The sequence below is a fragment of the Sapajus apella genome, unplaced genomic scaffold (assembly GCF_009761245.1).
Source record: "Sapajus apella isolate SASKATOON/1434 unplaced genomic scaffold, GSC_monkey_1.0 scaffold33, whole genome shotgun sequence".
Taxonomy (NCBI): domain Eukaryota; kingdom Metazoa; phylum Chordata; class Mammalia; order Primates; family Cebidae; genus Sapajus; species Sapajus apella.
In genome coordinates this window covers 11683597-11706723 of record NW_022436973.1, presented here as the reverse complement: position 1 = coordinate 11706723, position 23127 = coordinate 11683597, and the positions used below count along the sequence as shown (strand labels likewise).

The 23127-nt window shown below is 47.7% G+C and overlaps 1 protein-coding gene and 1 non-coding gene across 9 annotated transcripts in view; both read left to right on the top strand.

Annotated features, from left to right (window-relative positions):
- Positions 1-417: 417 nt before the first annotated feature.
- The window catches only part of HM13 (histocompatibility minor 13), a 55315-nt gene continuing 32605 nt past the window's right edge, over positions 418-23127 (top strand). For 4 of the 8 annotated variants that reach the window (XR_004274111.1, XM_032295326.1, XM_032295329.1 and 1 more), the window contains exons 1-4: positions 420-749; positions 13177-13275; positions 13612-13740; positions 22413-22495. Coding sequence is in view for 6 of the 8 variants with exons in the window: in XM_032295326.1 (XP_032151217.1) it covers positions 567-749; positions 13177-13275; positions 13612-13740; positions 22413-22495 (494 nt within the window). In the remaining 2 variants the exon portion in view is untranslated. Of the gene's footprint in view, positions 750-13176; positions 13276-13611; positions 13741-22412; positions 22496-23127 lie in introns of all 8 variants that reach the window. The other 4 variants (XR_004274112.1, XM_032295330.1, XM_032295331.1 and 1 more) reach the window with 1 other exon arrangement.
- Positions 6750-6890, top strand: LOC116563065. The gene has a single exon (XR_004274201.1). It is a non-coding gene; the product is annotated as a U4 spliceosomal RNA (small nuclear RNA).

Genomic DNA, 23127 nt, shown 5'->3' with positions numbered 1-23127 from the left:
CACACACACACACACTGCACTAAAATGCAAGCTTCATGAATGCAAGGACGAACTTTTGCCTGTATTGTTCACCTGAGTGTCCCCAAAGCCTAGAACAGTTCTTGGCATACTGAGGGACACTCAATAAATATTTAAGGAGTGAATAAACAATTGGATACCCGATAAATGCATGTATGAATAAACACATTCTTAGTTATTCGGAATATGAGATTTGCGGAGAGTGGACAGCCTGGGACTGAGGAGACGGGCTAGGACTAGGAATGGGCATTCGGGTCGCATGCCCACTGCAGAGGTCCAGAGCCACTGTCCGGACGCCTCACAAGTTGCTTAGCAACCCGCCGCCCAGCCCTCGGCCACCACTAGAGGGCGAGCGGGCGGGGAGACGTGCACGCGCGCGCGCGTACGTGCAAGCGTGTGTGCGCGCGTGCGTGGCGCGGGCTTCGGAGGGAGCACGTCACTTCCTGTTACCTTAGGGGAACGTGGCTTTCCCCGCAGAGCCGGTGCCTTCGTCTGCGTCCCCGCTGCAGCAACCAGAGCTGGAGTCGGATCCCGAACGCACCCTCGCCATGGACTCGGCCATCAGCGATCCGCATAATGGCAGCGCCGAGGCAGGCGGCCCCACCAACGGCACGACGCGGCCTCCTTCCACGCCCGAGGGCATCGCGCTGGCCTACGGAAGCCTCCTGCTCATGGCGCTGCTGCCCATCTTCTTCGGCGCCCTGCGCTCAGTACGCTGCGCCCGCGGCAAGGTAGGGTCACCGGGAAAACCGGGCACTTTCCACCCCCATACTGAACACGGCCGACATGGACCCTTCCTTGGCAGGACGGACACCTCCTCTCCCCGGACACTGACCCTTCTCAGCCCTGATCACCACCGTTCCCTCCATCCCGGGCACACATTATGGGGCTGGCGTTTCCTGCGCACCGACCCCCGACCAGGGTATGACACCTTCCCTCCCTGTGCATCATGCCGCGACTGGGAACGCTGTCAGCCCGTCCCCCACTTTGACTCGGGCACTGACTGTTCTGAGCCCGTTGGGCCCAAGCAGACCAGCCCCATCTATACCTGATGGATAGTGGTCCCGACAGCTTCCTGAATGGTACAATCTCATGTCATCCCCGGTTAGGAACCCTGCCTCAGCCCACCCCAGGGCCCTTTCCATCATCCAGACCCATTCCTAGACTCTGACTCCTGTCTCACTGGAATATATGGCACCTTATGTGCTCACCTAGAGCCCTCACCCTTGGCCCTTGCCCCTGCCTCAAAAACAATGGTCTCTCAGCCCCCAGGTTCTCACATCACTTTCTGGAACCATCCCAGTCGGCTAGCTCCTCAGAACCTGGCATCTTGGTGCCTCTACTTTCCAACCAGGCATGGACGTCTTACTTTGCTGGTCTCCTCTCTCTCACTACCACCCAACCTTGGACATGGCCTAGTCGAAACCCAGACCTTGTTCCTAACCTGTAACCCTTTTCCCAGCCAGCCTTTGACCCTACCTCAAAGTGGCCTTTCTCCCCCACCCCCAAGACAACCCCCCCCACCACCAAACTGGGTCTGCCTACTGGGCCACTATTGGCCCCTCTTGTGAGACTGGGCTAGACTCCATCCCTGGCCTTCCTCAGCAGCTGTCCCATTGGATACCTAGAAGGACTCCAGCACATTTCACCTTCTGCTTCCTCTTCCCCCTTTGCCAGCCCACTTCTTCCCTATATGAAGCCCTCTCCAGCCGGTTGTACCAATGGCTTCTTTTAATCTGCAGCTCCCCATGCTCCTCCCCTACCCAGACCTGAAGATAAACCTCAGTGGAAGCTGTCTTGCCCAAAGAGGGCAGGCTGCCACTTTTGAAACTGCTCAAGCTGAGGTTCTCAAAATACTACCCAACTTGAGCAGTGGCTGAGGCCTGCCACCTTCCTTCCCTAAGAGCAGAGAGCTCACTCCTGGCTCTGTATGCGATCAGATGCAAAGGAAAGTAGTAGTCAGGCAGGACTTAGGCCGAGAGACTCAAACATGACTCCATGTTCCTTTTTATTTGGCTTTTTCTAAACAGAGTTCAGGTGATCGTAACCTTCTCTCCTATGCCTGTCAGGCAGACACTTAGTGCAGAGAGAAGTTCTAAGATAAACCAGGACAGAGGAGGCAAAGGACAGCTGCCGTAAGGCTAGGCAGCTTGACCTGAGCTGCTCTCCAAACTCACTAATTCTCCCTGGCACCTTTCGTATGAGGATCACGAATCTCTGCAGAAAACACCTTCCAGACAACAGTATTTCCTGAACTTCCACCACTATCAAGGGTAAGGGAGGATTCCTGCAAAGATGAGTAGGTCAGAGCCCTGTCACCAAGGAGTTCAGGAGTTGGGTGAAAGAAGAATAACTAGATCTGGGATTATAATACAAGCAGTGCTGCAGGGTTGCGGGAGAAAGACTGAGCACATCTGGGACAGTGCAGGAAGGCTTTGTGCTAGGGGTAGGCCTGAGCCTTGATGTACAGGTAGAATTTCAACCAGGAGAAGGCATTCTAAGCAGAAGGAACCAGGTAAGCAGAGAGAGGTACAGAGGCAGGAGGCTACAGGGCAGTTCAGGAAATAGTGGCAGGTCTGGTGTGGCTGAAACAGAAGGTAAGAGAAAGCCTTAGCCTCTGAATACCTCTTCCAGGCATCTCCTGCAGGGCATCAGGGTTTGGAGGACTGTATGAAATTATAAACAGGACCTGACCTTTAAGAGCCTGCCACCACCAATGAAGCAGATGCTGTAAAACTTGCAAAAACCTTTAGGCCTTTGATGCTCACAGCAACTGAGGTGGCAGGCAGAGCCAGTTTCATTATCCTCATTGTACAGAAAAAGAAACAGAGTGAAAGAAATGACTTCTGAAGATCACTCTGCCATTTAGGGGCAGAACCAGGTATGCCTAGTTCTTTTCCAGGGCTCTCTCCTGATACAGGTACCTCTAAAGACAAGCAGCATTGACCTAGGGGAAGGACGGGCCAAATGACTCCCTTTCTACACTGAGTCATTTCCCTGATCATGTGGAGAGAGAAGAGTTAGGGTATGGACCCAGTTGTGATTTCCCACCAGTGTTGGACCCCAAAGCCAGTGGAAGAGAGGGAATGTGAGGACAGAATTCTCCCCAGGGGTCAAGGTGTCCATAACAGGCAGGGAAAATTGTGAAACTGTGAGAGAAGAAGGTGGAGTCTCCAGGAGTATGTTGTGAAGAAGTAGCGTTGGGAGGAGCAGCTACTCAGAGCAGCACCCACCCCTGTCAGAGGCCCACCTCCCAGACAGAAGCGAGTCTGGCCCAGGCAGTAGCTGCACATTGGATTGGTTTAAAGGGTCCATAGCCAGCAGGACTGAGTGCCCCCTCTGGGCCGAGCTCTGGGCTGGGTACCAGGAGTTCCAAGACAATGAAGGCCAAGCCCTGCCCTCACTGAGCTCAGTCACCAAGGAGAAATAGACATGTGACTAGCCAAGAAGATAGAGTTCTCATGGCCTCCTGGAGGGGGCAGCAGTTGTCTTTGCGTGGGTGGTGGGGGGAGTCCAACAGGCAGAACCACAAGATGTGAGAGGCAGTGAGGAGTGTGGTGTGAGCCAGGAGAGGGGCTTGGATATAGTGGCATGATGGTCAGGAACCTGCGGCCTCTCTGAGGAAGAGAATCCTGAAAGCAGTGCAGCGGTTAATCATTATTGTTACAAAAATACTACACACTTGTAAAAAAAAAATTCAAACAGTGCAGAAGTATAAAGGAAAAGCCTCCTGGGCACTGTTCCTTGGAAGTAACCCAATTAGCTGTTGGGTGTGTAACCTTTGAGAATTTTCTCTGTGTATATACAAACATTGTGTATGTGTCTGTGTATATAGACATATGTCAATTTATTTTTATAAAACTTGGATTATATAGTACATATTGTTCCTCAACTTGATATTTTTTTTCTTTAACAATTTGTTGGCCAGGTACAGTGGCTCATATCTGTAATCCCAGCACTTTGAGAGGTCAAGGTGGGCAGATCACTTGAGGTCAGGAGTTCAAAACCATCCTGGCCAACATGGTGAGACCCTGTCTATAGCAAAAATACAAAAATTAGCTTTGCATGGTGGGGCATGAGTGCAATCCCAGCTACTCAGGAGGCTGCGGCACGAGAATCACTTGAACCCAAGAGGCAGAGGTTGCAGTGAGCCGAGATTGCACCACTGCACTCCAGCCTGGGCGACAGAGTGAGACTCCATCTCAAAAATAATAATAATAATAATAATAATAATAATATGTTTTTGTTACTTATCATGTCAGTACATAGAGACCTAAAGTTAACCAGATGTGGTGGCATGCACCTGTAGTCCTAGCTACTCTGGAGGTTGAGGTGGGAGGATAACTTGAGCCAGGAGTTCAAGGCTGCAGTGAGCCCTGATTGTACCACTGGGTAACAGAGTGAGACCCTGTCTCAAAAAATACAGACATATATATATATATATATATATATATGTAGCTGTACCTCATCTTTTATGGTGGGGAGGATAGGTAGTATCATGCCCATGGTACAGAATTCAAAAGGTACAAAGGGGTGCACAATGATAGTCCCCCAGCCACCTCAAGCTGCCCCATTTGCCTCCTCAGAGGCAGCCCCTATTTGTGTGTTTCTTAGAGAAAAAAGTTTCTCATCCAGAGAGATTCTGTGTCTTTACAAATAAATAGGCATAATCTTTCCCCGGTTTTTGTTTTGTTTTGTTTTGTTTTGTTTTTTGAGACCGAGTCTCACTCTGTTGCCTAGGCTGGAGTGCAATGGCACGATGTCAGCTTACTGCACCCTCCACCTCCCAGGTTCAACGGCTTCTTCCACCTCTGCCCCCGAGTAGCTGGGATTGCAGGCACCCGCCATCATGCCTGGCTAATATTTGCATTTTTGTAGAGATGGAGTTTCACCATGTTGGCCAGTCTGGTCCTGAACTCCTGACCTCAGGTGATCCAGCCGCCTGTCTTCCAAAGTGCTGGAATTACAGGCATGAGCCACTGCACCCGGCCCTATTTTTGTTACAGAACTATTGTATATTATTATACACTATATATATAATATTATATATAGTACACTCTTTTTTGCACCTTGCTTTTTTCACCTAATATTTGTTGCAGATTCAATCCTGTCAGTACATAGGGTGTGTTCTTTAACAGCTGTATGATACCCCACGTGTACGCCAGTTTGCTTAGATCACTAGTTCTCTAGTGTCTGATCCCTGGGCCAGCAGCATCAGCATCACCCCAGAACTTGTTAGAAACGCACATTCTGAATCAGAAGTTCAAGGTGGCCACAACAATGTATGTTTTAACAAGCCCATCTGGTGATTCCGATGCATGCTCAAATTTAGAACCACCAATTTAGAGTCCTCCACTGGTCATTCAGGTTATTTCAGCCTTTTGCTATTACAAACCATGCTGAAATTAGTATCTTTATACATTTTTATTTCACACTTGTCTGTATATTTGTAGGATTTTTTTTTTTTTTTTTTTTTTTTTTTTTTTTTTTTTAAGATAGAGTCTCCCTCTGTCACCCAGGCTGGAGTGTAGTGGCACCATCTCAGCTCACTGCAACCTCTGCCTCCTGGATTCAAGCAATTTATCCACCTTAGCCTCTTGAGTAGCTGGGATTACAGGCACACACAACCACACCCAGCAAATTTTTGTATTTTTAGTACAGATGGGGTTTTGCCATGTTGCCCGGGCTGATCTCAAACTCTTGACCTCAGGTGATATGCCCACCTCAGCCTTCCAAAGTGCTGGGATTACAGGCCTGAGCCACTGCTCCCAGCCCACACTTTTGATTCAGATAGATTTTACCATATGATCCACTATAGAAGTTATATCAGTTTACTTCCCACCAGCAATAACCTTGATTCTTGTTGAATTGCTGTGGAGTAGTCTGTTCTCCAGAGGTGGTGGTGGTGGTGGTGGTGTTATTGTTTATTTTTAGTTTTTGTTTGAGACAGTGTCTCACTCTCTTCTGCCGGGCTGGAGTGCAGTGGTGTGATACTGGCTCACTGCAACCTCCACCTTCTGGTTACAAACAGTTCTCATGCCTCAGCCTCCTGAGTAGCTGGAACTATGGGCACATGCCACCACGCCCAGCTAATTTTGGTATTTCTAGTAGAGACGCGGTTTCACCATGTTGGCCAGGCTGGTCTCAAACTCCTGACCTCAAGTGATCTACCCACCTCAGCCTCCCAAAGTGCTGGGATTATAGGCGTAATCTACTGCGCCCTGCCTCTCCAGAGGTTTTTAAGCAGGTATGTGATACAATCAGGTGTAGGCTTTAGAAAGAGCTCATGGCAGCATAGGTGATAGGCCAGAGAGAGAAGTTGGTGCAGGGGTTGTGAAGACAGCAGTGAGGGCCAAAGGATTGGGGTGGGAGGTTGGGTCAGGAAAGATACCCATGGAGAGCTGAGTGACTGAATGTGGTGGTAAGGAGTTAGAGACCCTGGGGTGTCCAGCTGGGGCAACAGTAACAGAATGGTCCATGAAGATCATTTCCAGGACATGGCCTACAAGCAGTGCTCCAAGAACCTGAGCCGTGCCAATGGCTTCCAGCAGGCATCTCTCCTCCCTTACTGCTTTTGTTTCCGCTCTGCTAACAACATCCAGAATGTCATTGGAAGCCACATTGACTTCTGCTGTTTGTGTCAGGTTTTTTCCCCACTTTCTAATTGTGTCTTGTGTTGCAGGAGCTATTGCATTTACATACGTGCATCTGGTTAAAAAATGCCAGTTGGTAGCTTTGCGCAGTGGCAGTATCGTAGCCAATGAGGTTTATCCGAAGCGCAATTACTGCTAATTGAAAACTTTTCCCAATACCCCGCTATGACGACTTGAAATATAGTCAGCACTGGCAATTTTTGACAGTCTCTATGGAGACTGAATTAAAAAAAAAATGCCAATTGGATTGTTAAAGAATCCTAAAAACTTTTTAAATATTTTTGTAACTACAAAGATTAGCTGTTCAGTTACCTTCAGGATTCTGTTCCTCAGAAAAGTTGCAGGCTTCCCAAGTATCTTCCTGTTATAACTTTCCTACAGAAATTTCCAGATAGGAAAGATAGAGGTCTTATAGGAAACAGCTGCCAAGAGTTTGGGGTCTGGAACTGGACTGCCTTGGTTTGAATCCTGGCTCTGCCACTCACCAGCTGTGTGACACTAAGCAAGTTACTTCACCTCTCTAGGCCTCCACTTCCTCATTTGTAAAAGAGCTATTAAAAGTACCTGCTTTGGCTGGGCACGGTGGCTCACACCTGTAATCCCAGCACTTTGGGAGGCCAGGGTGGGCAGATCACCTGAGGTCAGGAGTTCAAGACCAGCCTGGCTAACATGGTGAAACCCCGTTTCTACTAAAAATACAAAAAAATTAGCCAGGCATGGTGGCATGCGCATGTAATCCCAGCTACTGAGGAGGCTGAGGCAGGAGAATGGCTTGAACCTGGGAGGCGAGGTTACAGTGAGCCAAGATCGCGCAACGGCACTCCAACTTGGGCAACAAGAGCAAAACTCCATCTCAAAAAAAAAAAAAAGTACCTACTTTGTGGGGTTTTTGTGGGGATATAAATATGTAAAGTACCTAGAACAGTACAGTAATGTTATCATGTTATCGTTATTACTATTATTGTCAGATTTCAGGTCTCCCATTCTTCTTCTTCTTATTATTATTATTATTATTATTATTTTTTTAAGAGAGAAAGTCTCGCTTTGTTGCCCAGGCTGGAGTACAGTGGCACGATCACAGCTCATTGCACCATACCCAGTTAATTTTTGTGGATTTTTTTTTTTTAATAGAGGTAGAGTTTCTCCATGTTGCCCATGCTGGTCTCAAACTGCTGGGCTCAAGCAGTCTGCCCACCTTGACCTCCCAAAGTGCTGGGATTACAGTCCAGTCTCCTGTTCTGACTCAACATTGCAGCATGGAATATTTATAAGTCACTCACAAAGGAGACCATATTCCTCTGTGTGGTGGAGAGGTTTGTCACTGAATAAGATTAGGCTTCTTCCCACCCAGAGTGCTGGGCTGAATTGAAAGGAATACATGGAAATGAGCCATAATACTGGTTTGTAGGTGAAGCCACAAAGTCCCATGAGTCCTTTTACGGCCCTGAGCCTCTGAATGTGTGTATCTTTCTGCCCGATAAGCACTTCCTTTCCTTGTACACAAAGCACACTCCTCAAGCTGGACGTGGTGGCTCATGGCTATAATCCCAGCACTTTGGGAGGCCTATGCAGGTGGATCACCTGAGGTCAGGAGTTCAAGACCAGCCTGGCCAACATGGTGAAACCCCCATCTCTGCTAAAAATACAAAATTAGCCGGGCGTGGTGGCGCATGCCTGTAATCCCAACTACTCCAGAGTCTAAGGCAGGAGAATCACTTGAACCCAGGAGGTAGAGGTTGCAGTGAGCCGAGATCACACCATTGCCCTCCAGCCTGGGCAAAAAGAGTGAAACTCAAAAAAAAAAAAAAAACAGACTCCTCAACCCAGTCAGCATTTATCTGGCTCCTGCTGCATACCAGACCATCAGACCCTTGTGCTTGACCATCAAGGCCTTGCTTAAGTGGTACCTGCTCTCACCACCTCTGACCCCTTTACTTCTCTGCAAACATAGTGTCTTATTAGCCTTCTCGTGATTCCCTTGTGCATAATAATGATACAAATGTTGTATGTAGTTTAAATGATGACTCAAGGCACAATGCTGAGTACTTCCAAAGCAGAAATCAGTATCCTCACAACTCACTTTACAGCTGAGGAAATCAAGGCTCGTAGAAAAAAAAAAATCACTTTCCTGAGGTCCCACAGCTGGGAAGAAGCAGAGCTGGGAGTCCGAATGGTCTTCCTGCCCTCAGAATCCCTTTGTAACTGCCGGTGTTCATACTGTGGATCACACTGATACACGCATCTGTTGTGTCACATGTCACACTGCATTATAATACCCTGTTTGGGGTTTTGTTTTTTTGGAGCTTGAGTGCAGTGCTCGGTCTCCGCTCACTGCAACCTCCGCCTCCCAGGTTCAAGCGATCCTCCTGCCTCAGCCGTCTCAGTAGCTGGGACCCAGGTGCACACCACCACCACCCAGCTAATTTTTGTATTTTTGTAGAGACGGGGTTTCGCCATGTTGGCCCGGCTGGTCTCCAACTCCTGACCTCAGGTGATCCGCCCACCCCAGTATCCCAAAGTGCTGGGATTACAGGCGTGAGCCACCAAGCCCAGCCGGTTTTGCTTTTTATTCCATAAAATAGAATACATGTTCCCTGTAATGTTCTATTTACATGTCAAGGTATTAGCCTATCTCCTATGAATGCTTCAAGATCAGGAACTCATTTTTGTATACATACTACTGCTACCCAGGAAATGTACTGAATTTTTGGAGGTGCTCAGAGGGGATAAGGAACTTGCCCAAGTCCCACAGCACACTGCTGGCAAAAGCAGAAGCCAAGGGTTGGGAGAGAATAAGGAAGGAAGGAAACCAGACCTCCCATGTGGCTATTGCTCACCCACCCCACCCCCACCTCCTGGCAAAGCTGCCCAAGTGACTCACACGGAGCTGCCTCCAGTGGCTCCAGAGGGGAGGCCTACCTTCCGGCCCAGAGCCTGGGCTGCCTCAGCCATCCATGGGCAGGGGTGTGGTTAAGGGCCTCCTCATTCACCTCTCCCTGATAGTCACAACCCCCTGTATGGGCACAGTACTTTACAGTTTGCCAGGCTGTTTCACATCCCATATCTCATTTGGTTTAAGACTCATGGGGCTGGGTGTGGTGGCTCACTTCTATAATCCCAGCATTTTGGGAGGCCAAGGCAGGAGGATCAGTTGGTGCCAGCAGTTCAAGGCTGCAGTAAGCTATGATCTTGCCACTGCGCTCCAGCTTGGGCAACAGATAGAGACCCTGTCTGTTTTTTCTTTTTTTTATTTTTCTTTTAAAAAAAAAAAAAAGGCTGTTGGCACTTTCTTAAAATAAGTGAGGCTAGAGACAGTCCTCCTGTTTGACAGAGAGGTAAACCCAGTCACTCAGCAAGCCATTAACAGAGCAAGGAATACCTTGGATACATTTTATGTGTAGTATTTTACTTATGTATGAACTGTATCTGTAGGAAGAATTCCCACACATGGAATTGCTTGGTCAAAGGGTATGTGCATTTGTAATTTTTTAATATATTGCCTAGTTACTTTCTACAGGAAGACCGATTGACTCCCATAGGCAGTGTGGGAGGCTGCCTTTTTCCCCATAACCCCACTAACTCGGTATGTTACCCAACGTGTGGATTCTTACCTTTCCGATAGATGAAAAACAGAGTCTCAGTGTGCTTTAGTTTGAGCTCTTAGTAAGAGTGAGAATAAACACTTCTTTTAATTATTAAGAGCTGTTTGGGCCAGGCGTGATGGTTGACGTCTGTGATCGCAGCACTTTGGGAGGCTGAGGCGGGCAGATTACGAGGTCAAGAGAACAAGACCATCCTGGCCAACATGGTGAAACCCCATCTCTACTAAAAATACAAAAATTAGCTGGGCATGGTTGCATGGGCCTATAGTCCCAGCTACTCAAGAGGCTAAGGTAGGAGAATCACGTGAACCTGGGAGGCAGAGGTTGCAGTGAGCCAAGATCGCGCCACTGTACTCCAGCCTGGGTGGCAGAGCAATATTCCATCTCAAAAAAAAACAAAAAATGGGCCGGGCGCGGTGGCTCAAGCCTGTAATCCCAGTACTTTGGGAGGCCGAGGCGGGTGGATCACGAGGTCAAGAGATCGAGACCATCCTGGTCAACATGGTGAAACCCCGTCTCTACTAAACTACAAAAAATTAGCTGGGCATGGTGGTGCGTGCCTGTAATCCCAGCTACTCAGGAGGCTGAGGCAGGAGAATTGCCTGAACCCAGGAGGCGGAGGTTGCGGTGAGCCGAGATCGCGCCATTGCACTCCAGCCTGGGTAACATGAGTAAACCCCCGTCCAAAAAAAAAAAAAAAAAAAAAATGGAGCTATTTGTAGTTCTTGTTCTGTGGCTCTTCTTTTTGTATCTTTGGGCGTGTGGAAATTTCAGTTTAATGCATCCTGCCAAACTGCCCTCCCCGAAAGTCTGAACACATTTGTACTCTAGGCCAGTGCTGTGGATGTATTTCCGTTAGCCGGGCACAGTGGTATGTGCCTGTTCCCAGCTACTTGGGAAGCTGAGGCAGGAGGATTACTTAAGCCCAAGATTTCAAATCTAGCCCACACCTCCCTTTCCTAGTAGTCATCTCATGGGCTTACTGCCCTCTGCCCCATCTCCTTCCCCTTTGCAACCTTCCACCTGGGACACTAAGGCCTCTCTGAGCCAGTCTTACCTTCTCCAGACACTCTCTCTCTTAGCAGGTTTTTTATTGTTGGTTTTGTGAGCCAAAAAATTCGTGCATCTCCACGACTGAATGTGATCCCTTCTTCTAGGGATGCTGGTGCTTTACTCTCAGGATGGACATGGTGATGGTAGAATCTTGGACGCTGTGATAAGCCTGTGGCTACTGTGGAAAGAACTTCACTTCAGCATGAGCAGGAGTCTAATCTGGTGCTAGGACTTTCGGTAGCCCTGATATAAAACAGTTAAGGAGTAGGTTGTCCCACTGGGGAAATCTGGAAGGGCTTCATGTTAGTGACATTTGCTAAATTTGCTAGGCCCTTGAAGACTGTGAGGATTTTGCCTAGCAGAAAGAGGGAAGGTAGAGAGCACTGTGATCCTGGAAGCTTTTGACCCTGTTTGGATTTTTTTTTTTTTTTTTTTTTTTTTTTTTTTTTTGAGATGGATTCTTACTCCGTCACCAGGCTAGGATGCAGTGGCACGATCTTGGCTCACTGCAGCCACTGTCTCCTGGGTTCAAGTGATTCTCCTGCCTCAGCCTCCTGAGCAGCTGGGACTACAGGCACGTGCCACCACACCCAGCTAGTTTTTTTATTTTTAGTAGAGACAGGGCTTCACCATGTTGGCCAGGATGGTCCTGATCTCTAGACCTCATGATCCGCCTGCCTCAGCCTCCCAAAGTGCTGGGATTACAGGCATGAGCCACTACACCCAGCCTGGAATACAAATTTATACCAAAAAAAAAAAGAAATTTATACCAGTACTATACTATCATTAATAAATTTTCATTAGAAAGTTCTGGCTGGGGAGTTCAAGACCAGCCTAACCAACATGGTAAAACCCCATCTCTACTAAAATTACAAAAATTAGCCAGATGTGGTGGTGCATACCTGCAATCTGCCATTATAAATGTAATTGTGGCTTTTATTTTTACCATTTTCAAGTCTGCCAGTCAAATATCTTAAATTTAAGTTTCGTCAAGATTTGCTTCTCTTCACAGTTGGTGTCTCCCTATGTGCAGTTTCAGCCATTATCTGTCTTGTTGTTAATTTCAACTTATAATATTCATTACCTACTGGATGAGAGAATAGTCATATTTCCCTCTTAGCTAATCCGTTAGAAAACTAAAAACAATTCTCTTCCAGAGGTCTGAAACTGCTGTGGCATCACTGGTGTCCAGAATTTCTTCTCTCAGTTATTCCATACTGGAATGGCCTCTGACATGCCCTTCTCTCCAGATGTGTCACACATGCCCTGTGTTCTCCTTGGCCTGTTGATCAGGGTCCAGATCCCCTCATGGCACAATGGCAGGATCGGCTGGGCATGGTGCTTCACACCTGTAATCCCAGCACTTTGGGAGGCCCAGGTGGGTAAATCACTTGAGGTCAGTTTGAAACCAGCCTAGCCAACATGGTGAAACTCCATCTCTACTAAAAATATAAAAGTTAGTCATGCGTGGTGGTGCGTGCCTATAGTCCCAGCTACTCTGGAGGCTGAGACAGGAGAATCGTTTGAACCCAGGAGGCAGAGGCTGCAGTGAGCCGAGATCACACTACTTCACTCCAGCCTGGGTGACAGAGCAAGACTCGGTCTCAAAACAAAATGGCAGGATCAGACCATCTTGCCCCAGGGTGAGGCAGGCAGCATCCCTGGCCAAGGGAACAGCATTAGCAGAGCCTTGCAGGAACATCTGGGAAACCCTAAAGCACCTAACTGAACCAAAACAGAGGTGAGAAGGAAATGAATGAGGTAGTGGGGCATCGGATTCCCACCAGTATCCAGCCCTGGAGGCCAGAACGCCAGCCGAGCTGAGTCTGTGCCATTCCTCTCTCCTCTAGAATGCTTCGGACATGCCTGAAACGATCACCAGCCGGGATGCCGCCCGCTTCCCCATCATCGCCAGCTGCACACTCCTGGGGCTCTACCTCTTTTTCAAAGTAAGTCTTTTGCCACCTGTTGTGTCATTTGATTTAAATGACTTTATTTTATTTTATTTTATTTTTATTTTTCCCATCACAAGAGCCATGCATGTTCATTTACAGAAAATAAAGAGCAGAGAAAAAGTAATAATTCACCCATAGACTACCCAAAGACAACTGTTAGTGTTTGGGACCCTTTCTCACTAGTCTGTATTTCTTTTCTCCATGTAGCTTTTTGTTTTGTTTTTGTGATACCAGTTTGGTTTCATTGTACCGTTTATGTTGGGATGGGGTATAGCTTGTGCTCAGACATACGTCTACCATACTAATCGCCTTTTTTTTTAATTTATCGAGGTTTATTTTCCCAATAAAAGTTACACAGGCTCAGTGTTGAAAACCTGGAAAACACAGAAAAGTAAAAAGGGGAAAACAGCAGTCATCCAAAACCCCACTACCAGAGACAGTCACAGTTTCCCTTCGGAGGTGTGTCCTTCCACTGTTTCTCCCTGTGCATGGTTTCTCTGTAGCTGTGACCACATGTGTATTCAGTTTGTAGCTGCTTTTTTCACTTCACATTAATAACATCAAAGCATTTTCTCATGTTACTGCAAACTCTCCTTAGTTGTACTATTTTCTGGATTATAAAAGTAATAAATTCAGAAAATCTAAAGAAAGTATATCAAGAGAGGGAAAAACAAATTCCACAACACAGAGGTAGTCATTAACATTTTGGCCTATCTCCTTTCAGGCTTTTTATTTCTTTATTTTAGGACAGGATCTCACTCTTATCACCCAGGCTGGAGCACAATGGCACCATCACAGCTCACTGCAGCCTCAACCTCTTGGGCTCAAGAGATCCTCCCACCTCAGCCTCCCAAGTAGTTGACACTATGGCCGCATGTCACCACTACACCCAGCTAATTTTTTCTTTTAGTAGAATCAAGATCTCGCTTTGTTACCCAGGCTGGTCTCAAATTCCTGGGCTCACGTGACCCTTCCGCCTCTGCTTCCAAGAGTTTAATACTGCTAGGATTACAGGCATAAGCCACTGCATCCATCATTTTCAGGCTTTTAATAAGCATATATTTAGCATTATTATAATCATATTTTAACTATAGTGTTAAATCTTTTATTATTTTTATTACGTTTTGGGTTTTTTTTTTTTTTTTTTTGAGATGGAGTTTCACTCATGTTACCCAGGCTGGAGTGCAATGGCGCGATCTTGGCTCACCGCAACCTCCGCCTCCTGGGTTCAGGCAATTCTCCTGCCTCAGCCTCCTGAGTAGCTGGGATTACAGGCACACCCCACCATGCCTGGCTAATTTTTGTATTTTTAGTAGAGACGGGGTTTCACCATGTTGTTTAGGCTGGTCTTGAACTCCTGACCTCGTGATCTGCACTCCTGCCTGGCGACAGAGCAAGACTCTGTCTCCCAAAAAAAAAAAAAAAAACTACAAAAAATTATCCCAGCATGGTGGCACACACCTGTAGTCCCAGCTACTCAAGAGGCCAAGGCAGGAAAATCACTTGAACCCAGGAGGCAGAGGCTGCAGTGACCCAAGATCGCACCACTGCACTCCATCCTGAGCAACACAGCAAGACTCTGTCTCAATAAAAAAATTATATATATACGGGCCAGGCGCGGTGGCTCACGCCTGTAATCCCAGCACTTTGGGAGGCCGAGGCGGGTGGATCACGAGGTCAAGAGATCGAGACCATCCTGGTCAACATGGTGAAACCCCGTCTCTACTGAAAATATAAAAAATTAGCTGGGCATGGTGGCGCGTGCCTGTAATCCCAGCTACTCAGGAGGCTGAGGCAGGAGAATTGCCTGAACCCAGGAGGCAGAGGTTGCGGTGAGCCGAGATCGCGCCATTGCACTCCAGCCTGGGTAACAAGAGCGAAACTCCATCTCAAAAAAAAAAAAAAAAAAAAAAAAATTATATATATATATATGTAATTTGTATACATGTAGGCCTGTCGCAGTGGCTCACCTGTTATCCTAGCACTTTGGGCAGCTAAAGTGGGAGGATCACTTGAGCTCAGGAGTTAGAGACCAGTGTGGGCAACATAGTGAGACCCCATCTCATTCATAAGTAAATAAATAAACTGGCCGGGCGTGGTGTCTCATGACTCTAATCCCAGCACTTTGGGGGCCTGAGGCGGGCAGATCATGAGGTCAGGAGTTCGAGTCCAGCCTGACCAACATGATGAAACCCTGTCTCTACTAAAAATACAAAAATTAGCCAAGTATGGTGGTATGCACATGTAATCCCAGCTACTCAGGAGGCAGGGGCAGGAGAATCACTTGAATCACTGTCACCCAGGTTGGAATGCAGTGGCGTGATCTCGGCTCACTGCAACCTCTGCCTCCCAGATTCAAGCGATTCTCCTGCCTCAACCTCCCAAGTAGCTGGGACTATAGACATACATCATCACACCCAGCCAGAAATCCTCTTTTTTCGTTGTTTTTTGTTGTTTTTTTGTTTTTTTGTTTTTTTTTTGAGACGGAGTTTCACTCATGTTACCCAGCCTGGAGTGCAATGGCGCGATCTCGGCTCACCGCAACCTCCGCTTCCTGGGTTCAGGCAATTCTCCTGCCTCGGCCTCCTGAGTAGCTGGGATTACAGGCACGCACCACCATGCCCAGCTAATTTTTTTGTATTTTTAGTAGAGACGGGGTTTCACCATGTTGACCAGGATGGTCTCGATCTCTTGACCTCGTGATCCACCCGCCTCGGCCTCCCAAAGTGCTGGGATTACAGGCTTGAGCCACCACGCCCGGCCTGTTGTTTCGTTTTTTGAGACAGAGTCTCTCTGTCACCCAGGCTGGCGTACAGTGGCACGATCTCGGCTCACTGCAATTTCTGCCTCCTAAGGTTCAAGCAATTCTCCCAAGGTTCAAGCAATTCTCAGCCAGCCTGGGCAACATAGCAAGACCCCCTTTCCTTCTGTAGGACCTGTGAGTATAATCCTTTGATTTCTCCTCCCTCAGCCTCCTGAGAAATGCTCTTTTTAATGGTTACAGGATACTCCCACAAGCAACCAGCCTGGGCAACATAGCAAGACCCCATCTCCACAAAAAATTTAAAAATTAGCCAGACGTAGTGGTACAGGCTTATACTCCCAGCTACTCAGGAGGTTGAGGCTGAAGGATGACTTGAGCCCAGGAGTTCAAGGCTATGGTGAGCTCTGATCACACTTCTGCACACCAGCCTTGACACAAATGTGACCCTGACAATAAAAGAGGAAGAATATCCCTACAAGCAGATACAGCACAGTTGACTTACAGCATCCCCTGCATTTTAAACAGAAAATGTCATTCTGATTTTTACTCTTAAAAAGTAAGAGTGCATTAAATAACATTGACTATTCACAGATTTTTTTTTTCTTTTTTCCTGGACTCCGGGTGAAGAGCTGAATTTATCAAATGCCTTGGTTCATAGCATTCCATCCTCAGTCCATGCCAGCCCTCCCTACTTTGTTTTTTTTTTTTTTCTCCCACTTCACTCCAATATCCACCTCCATTTCCCACCTTCATTTCTTTCTCTACCAGAGCCAACTGCTTTAATGCATTTGACTTCTGTCCTTCGATGTGTATGTTTCTTATAAAATACGTAGTGTTGGTGTATCTGTGTGAATGAGTGAGAATTGCATTTCCATAAATAGAACTGTGCATTGTATCTCCCTCTGTTTCCTTTTCTGCTCCCTGTACTTTAAGATCTCTCTGTGGCTCTGTATACATCCAGCCCATTGCTTCCGCCTTTGCTTTTGGCAGATAGTTCTGAAGTCTTGAGAGACCTTCTAACATTTTTAGTATTTAGGATTCTTTCCTTAGACCAGATGCTCCCAAAGGAATTTCTGGCAGCGGTGGGTGTGAGCATTCTTATTTAAGGCACTGGCTTCCTGTTGCTCAGCCTTTCCTCCTCTCTGGGCAGGTAAGCCTCAGTCTGCCTCGTGCCAAAAGCACAGAGTATACCGCTTTCTCATGACTTCAGAGTGTCCCCGATAAGACTTCTGAAAGGCAGCTGCCTAGACGACACAGCCACTGGGCTCCTCTTAGACTTCCCACCAACATCTGGCTGGTTGGTTTGCTTAACAGAAAAATAGCCCACCACAGCAGCTCTCCCTCAGCCCTTTTCCTCCCCTCCTCCTGGTTGAGGCACTGGAGTTTATAACTACATTGTACATTTTTAAAACTTCAGGGCTGGGCATAGTGGCTCACGCCTATAATCCCAGCACTTTGGGAGGCTGAGGTGGGCAGATCACCTGAGGTCAGGAGTTTGAGACCAGCATGGCCAACACGGTGAAACCTGTCTCTACTAAAAATACAAAAATTAGCTGAGCATGGTGGTGCATGCCTGTAGTCCCACCTACTTGGGAGGCTGAGGCAGAAAAATCACTTGAACCCAGGAAGCAGAGGTTGTGGTGAGTCGAGAATGCACCACTGCACTCCAGCCTGGGTGACAGAGTGAGACTCCATCTCAAAAAAAAAAGACAACAAAAAAAAATTCATATTTTCCTGATGCCTCAACATCCCACAAACAGGCTATGAACACTTTGCCCAGGTGAACAGCTGCCAGTGTGATAAGGCTGGTCCCTGCCACAAGTTCCCCTTCTCGCCCTCCTCTACTGTGACCTAGTGACATTCAGACACATGAGTGAGATTCCCGTTTGCTGTGTCTTCCACCCTGAGCCCCAAAGAAGCACTTACCCATGGCTTTCCTTCTGTAGGACTTGTGAGTATAATAAATCCTTTGATTTCATATGCCTCTCTCTCAAGGACATTCTTTCTGAGTTTATAATGATCCCATCCTCATCACCAATTGTGTTGTAAAAAGGAAGTCCCCTTTGTGAGTTTTTTTTTTTGTTTTTAGAGACAGGGTTTTACTCTTTCACCCAGACTGGAGTCCAGTGATGTGATCATGGTTCACGGTAACTTTAAACTCCCAGGCTCAGGTGATCCTCCCACCTCAGCCTCCTGAGTAGCTGGGACTACAGGCATGTACCACCATACCAGCCTAATTTTCTTTTATTTTTTGTAGTGATGGGATCTTACTTTGTTGCCCATGCTGGTCTTGAACTGCTGGCCTCAAGCAATCCTCCACCTTGGCCTCCTAAAGTCCTAGGATTACAGGCATGAGCCACTGCATCCAGCCCCCTTTATGACGTCTTTAAGGATCACTCCAACACAGGCACAGAAACTATGCTCAGAGAGGCTTATGAAATTACAGGATTTACTATACTCACATGTTTAGAGAAGCAGGCATCCATGCCACACAGGGGGCCATATGGGAGGTGCTCCCAGGAAGCCACTCAACCAAGCAGGTAGGGAGAAAGGGGCAGGACAGAGGGAGGAAAGGAGAAGGGAAGACCCCAGAAGAGGACCAGAGGCTGGGTGTCATGGCTCATGCCAGTAATCCCAGTACTTTGGGAGGCCAGGCAGGCAGATTGTTTGAGCCCAGGAGTTCAAGATCAGCCTGGCCAACATGGTGAAACCCTGTCTCTGCAAAAAATACAAAAATTAGCCAGGCGTGGTGGCACACACCTGTAGTCCCAACTACTTGGGGGGCTGAGGCAGGAGGATCGCTTGAACCCTGGAGGTCAAGGCTGCAGTGAGCCAAGATCGGACCACTATACTCCAGCCAGGGCAACAAAGTAAGGCCCTGTTTCAAAAAAAAAAAAAAGAAGAGGGCCAGAAGGAGAACCTGGGCAGAGTGTTCGTAGCCTATTTGTGGGGATGTTGAGGCATCTGTAAAATATGTTTTTTAAATAAGTTTTAAATTTTTTTTTTTTTGAGACGGAGTTTCGCCCTTGTTGCCCAGGCTGAGTGCAATGGCGCGATCTCGGCTCACCGCAACCTCCGCCTCCTGGGTTCAGGCAATTCTCCTGCCTCAGCCTCCTGAGTCGCTGGGATTACAGGCATGCGCCACCACGCCCAGCTGATTTTTTTGTATTTTTAGTAGAGACGGGGTTTCACCATGTTGACCAGGATGGTCTCGATCTCTTGATCTCGTGATCCACCCGCCTCAGCCTCCCAAAGTGCTGGGATTACAGGCATGCGCCACCACGCCCAGCTGATTTTTTGTATTTTTAGTAGAGACGGAGTTTCACTATGTTGACCAGGATGGTCTCGATCTCTTGATCTCGTGATCCACCTGCCTCAGCCTCCCAAAGTGCTGGGATTACAGGCGTGAGCCACCGCGCCCGGCCCTAAATTTTTATAATACAGTAACATTTCACAAAATCATAGCATTTACTTTATCCAAACATATTTAAAATTGATTCCTTTGAGGCAACTCAAAAAATTAAATCCAACAGCATAAAAAATAGAGTTAAAGGAGAAAATTGAAATAGGATAAAACAAGCCTTGGGTGAGGACCACACCCATACCTCATGCTCCAAAGCCTTGTACTCTTGCTAGAAATGGGCTTAGTTGTGGCTCTGACTTTTTAGCAGCCAACGCACAGAGGAAAATGAGACCTGGTGCTCAGTCCACATGGGTTACAGTGAAACCAACCAGAAGCTCAGGGTGTGGCTTGAGAGCAGTTTGCCCCAAGGGCTCACACTGAAAGAATGCAATGCAAGAGATATGCCACATCTTCAAAATAAAGCACAATTCATATGCCTACAAAATCTGCTCATAGATCTTTTTCTAGTAGCACTAACATTATGGACCACCAATTTGCCCTTCCATTCAGTCATTCTGTATTTATTGAGAGCCTACTACAACAGGCCCTGTGCTGCATACTGGGGATACTGAAGTGAGAAAAACATCTGACCATCGCTGTCCTCAAGAAGCATCTTGTTAAGTGGTAGAGACAGACACCAATCACATAGATAGATGTGAAGTTACAACTCCGTGAAGTGCTTCCATGCTTCCAGAAAAGCATGGAAGAACCAGCTCAGGGTGAACCTCCACCCAGGGTGAAGCTTCTGCCCAAGCCCCTTATCCATGACAACAGCACCTGCATCGACCTAGCTCAGCTGAAACCCCAGGAGTCATCCTTGTCCCTGCCCCCTCAAGCCCTAGTTTCCAGCCCCTTCACACATCTTGCAACTCCAATTCCAGAACAGATCTGGAGGCCAGATGTGGTGGGTCACGCCTGTAATCCCAGCACTTTGGGAGGCCGAGGTGGATGGATCACCTGAAGTCAGGAGTTCGAGACCAGCCTGACCAACACAATGAACCCCTTTCTCTACTAAAAATACAAAATTAGCCAGGCATGGTAGTGCATGCCTGTAATCCAAGCTACTTGGGAGGGTGAAGCAGGAGAATCCTTGAACCCAGGAGGTAGAGGTTACAGTGAGCCAAGATTGCACCATTGTACTCCAGCCTGGAAAGTAAGAGGTAAACTCCATCTCCATCTTGGATGGGTGAAAAAAAGCAGAACAGATCTGGAATCCTTCCACTGCTCAACTTCCCCTCCATCACCCCAGACCAGGGCACCATCCCCCTCTCCTGCTCCCTGCTTCTGCTCTTGCCCTGTAGGGTCTTTCTTCTACATAGCAGCAGAGGGGTCCTCTCATGCTGTCTGATCATGTCAAACTCTGCCCTCAGCATTCCAGTACCAGCCTGTCTCTCACAGGCAGATCTAAAGACTTCCCCATGGCACTGCAGGGTCTGGCTCCCTCTTCCCTCCCATCCTCTCTCCTGACACTGTCCCCATGCTCCCTTAGCTCTGGGTTCTCAGGCCATCTGTAGTCCCTGCACACATTAACATGCACCCACCTCAGGACCTTTGCAGCTGCTCCCTTCGTTTATGACTCTGCTCCCCTGTCCTCTCCAGAGCCTTCCCTGACTACCTGTCTAAAATAGCAGCTCAACCCCTTCATTCTCTGTCTCCCTGCCCTGGTTTGCTTTTCTTAGTGCCCATTACCACCTGACGGTATATTATTTGTAACTGTTGTTTTCAAGATTCTTTCTCCTTCACTGGCCCGTGAGCTCTAGGGGAGCAGCAACTTTGCCTGATTCCTTGCTGAATCACCAGTGCCCTGCACATAGTAGGCAATCAGTCAGTATGGGCTGAATTACTGAGGGGCTGATTGTGTCATGGAAACCATGTGAGCAAAGCTTCTCTGATCTGGGTGATAAAGAAGGCTGAGTAGGGGTGGCCTCGGTGAAGAGAGAAGAGAGGAGAAAATCTCAGGCAGCAGGAGAGCTTGAACACGGCTGCCGTGTGTGGACATGTAGCACACACATCGCACTGCAGAAAGGCCAGTGTGGCTGCAGTGTGCAGTGAGAACATGTGTGAGGCCAGGCTCAGGAGACCTGTGGTGGCCACCATGAGGGCAAGAGGCCAACAGGTGGATGTGAGCTTTCAGTTTATGAGAGCAGAGGGTCGCTGCGGAGCGGCTTCCAGCAAGGGAGCGACGTGATCTGGCTGATGTTCAGCAGATTCAAAAACAGTCCTGCTTGAGAGAGGCCAGGTTCCCTACACCCCGCACAACAGCACATTTTTCCTTCCCAGTTAGAGACCATCATAGTAACACACTCAGCAGCAATGCAGCAAACATGGGGCACATGATATAGCATTTCCAAAGTCTAGAATTAACACATGACCATTGACTAGAGCCTTGTGGCAGAATATTTCTCAGTTTCACCTAACAATAAAAAGACCAAGAAGCAGCTGCCAGGAATTCTGTCATAGCTTTAGCCACCACTGCAGGAGGAGTCATCAGAAAGCAGGATGTGGAAAATGGAGTGGGACAGATGTCTTGTAACTAGCATGCTTGGGGCGTGGGTGGCCACTCTGTAGGGGCTTCCTGGATCATTAAACAGGGAGAAGGAAATGTGGAAGAGTAAGTTCTGAGGTTCCAACAGCTCTCTTGGGGCTCTGTACTGAAGACTCCCCCATCCCTTCAGAACCACTGTGCAGCATTCTGAGCACAAACATAATTGCCTCTCTCCAGATAATGGAGCCACTAAACATAAACCGACAGACCGCTTTGCAAGGTACATCGGGGGGCTTGAGGTTTCTCCCTTCTCCCCCACAGCTGCAGAAACTAGAATACCACTAGTATTGTCTGAGACTCTTCCTGACTGCCCCCTAACTCAAGAAGGGTGAAACCTCCAGAAGAGAAGCGGGGATTCTGGTTTCCTCACAGCCACTGGCAACCCTAACTTCCTGTTTCTCTTTGTATTTCTGCCTCAGATATTCTCCCAGGAGTACATCAACCTCTTGCTGTCCATGTATTTCTTCGTGCTGGGAATCCTGGCCCTGTCCCACACCATCAGGTCAGAAGGCATCTCTCTGCAACATTTGAAGCACCTTTATCGGGAGCCAGTACAGGGTCTTGGATGAGAACATGACTTTTGGCATCATTCAGAGCCAGGTTTGAATCCTGGCTGTAAAACTCAAGGGACTCTTTCCCCTGCACACTATAGATGACTAGGACAAGAATAACCTCTCTGGGCCACAGTTTCCTTATAGGAATGATGAGAATCTGGTGGCTGTTTCCACCACCACAGCTTTGGGAAAGTGATTTGCGAGCAGTAATGTTATGTTGGTTGGGACAGTACTCAGGTGAGTAACACCATTACCGCCTGCCGATGCTGTGGCCTAGCTGTGTACTAAGCACCATGCTGGGCTCCTCACACATGATGTTGCTTCAGAAGGAGCCAGAGGCAGCACAGTGAGAAGTTAGGAGTGTGGGCTCTGGAATTTGACTACCTGACTTTGAGTCCAGACACTGCCACTTAATAGCTCTGTGATCTTGGGCACGTTACTTAATCTCTCTGGCCTCAATTTCCTCATGAATGTGGAGAAAAATAATAGTAACCTTCCTGTGGGGTCATGTGGAAACCTTTTAGCACAGTATCTGGCAATTTAAAGTGTTCAATAACTATTAGCTATTAACTATTAGCTA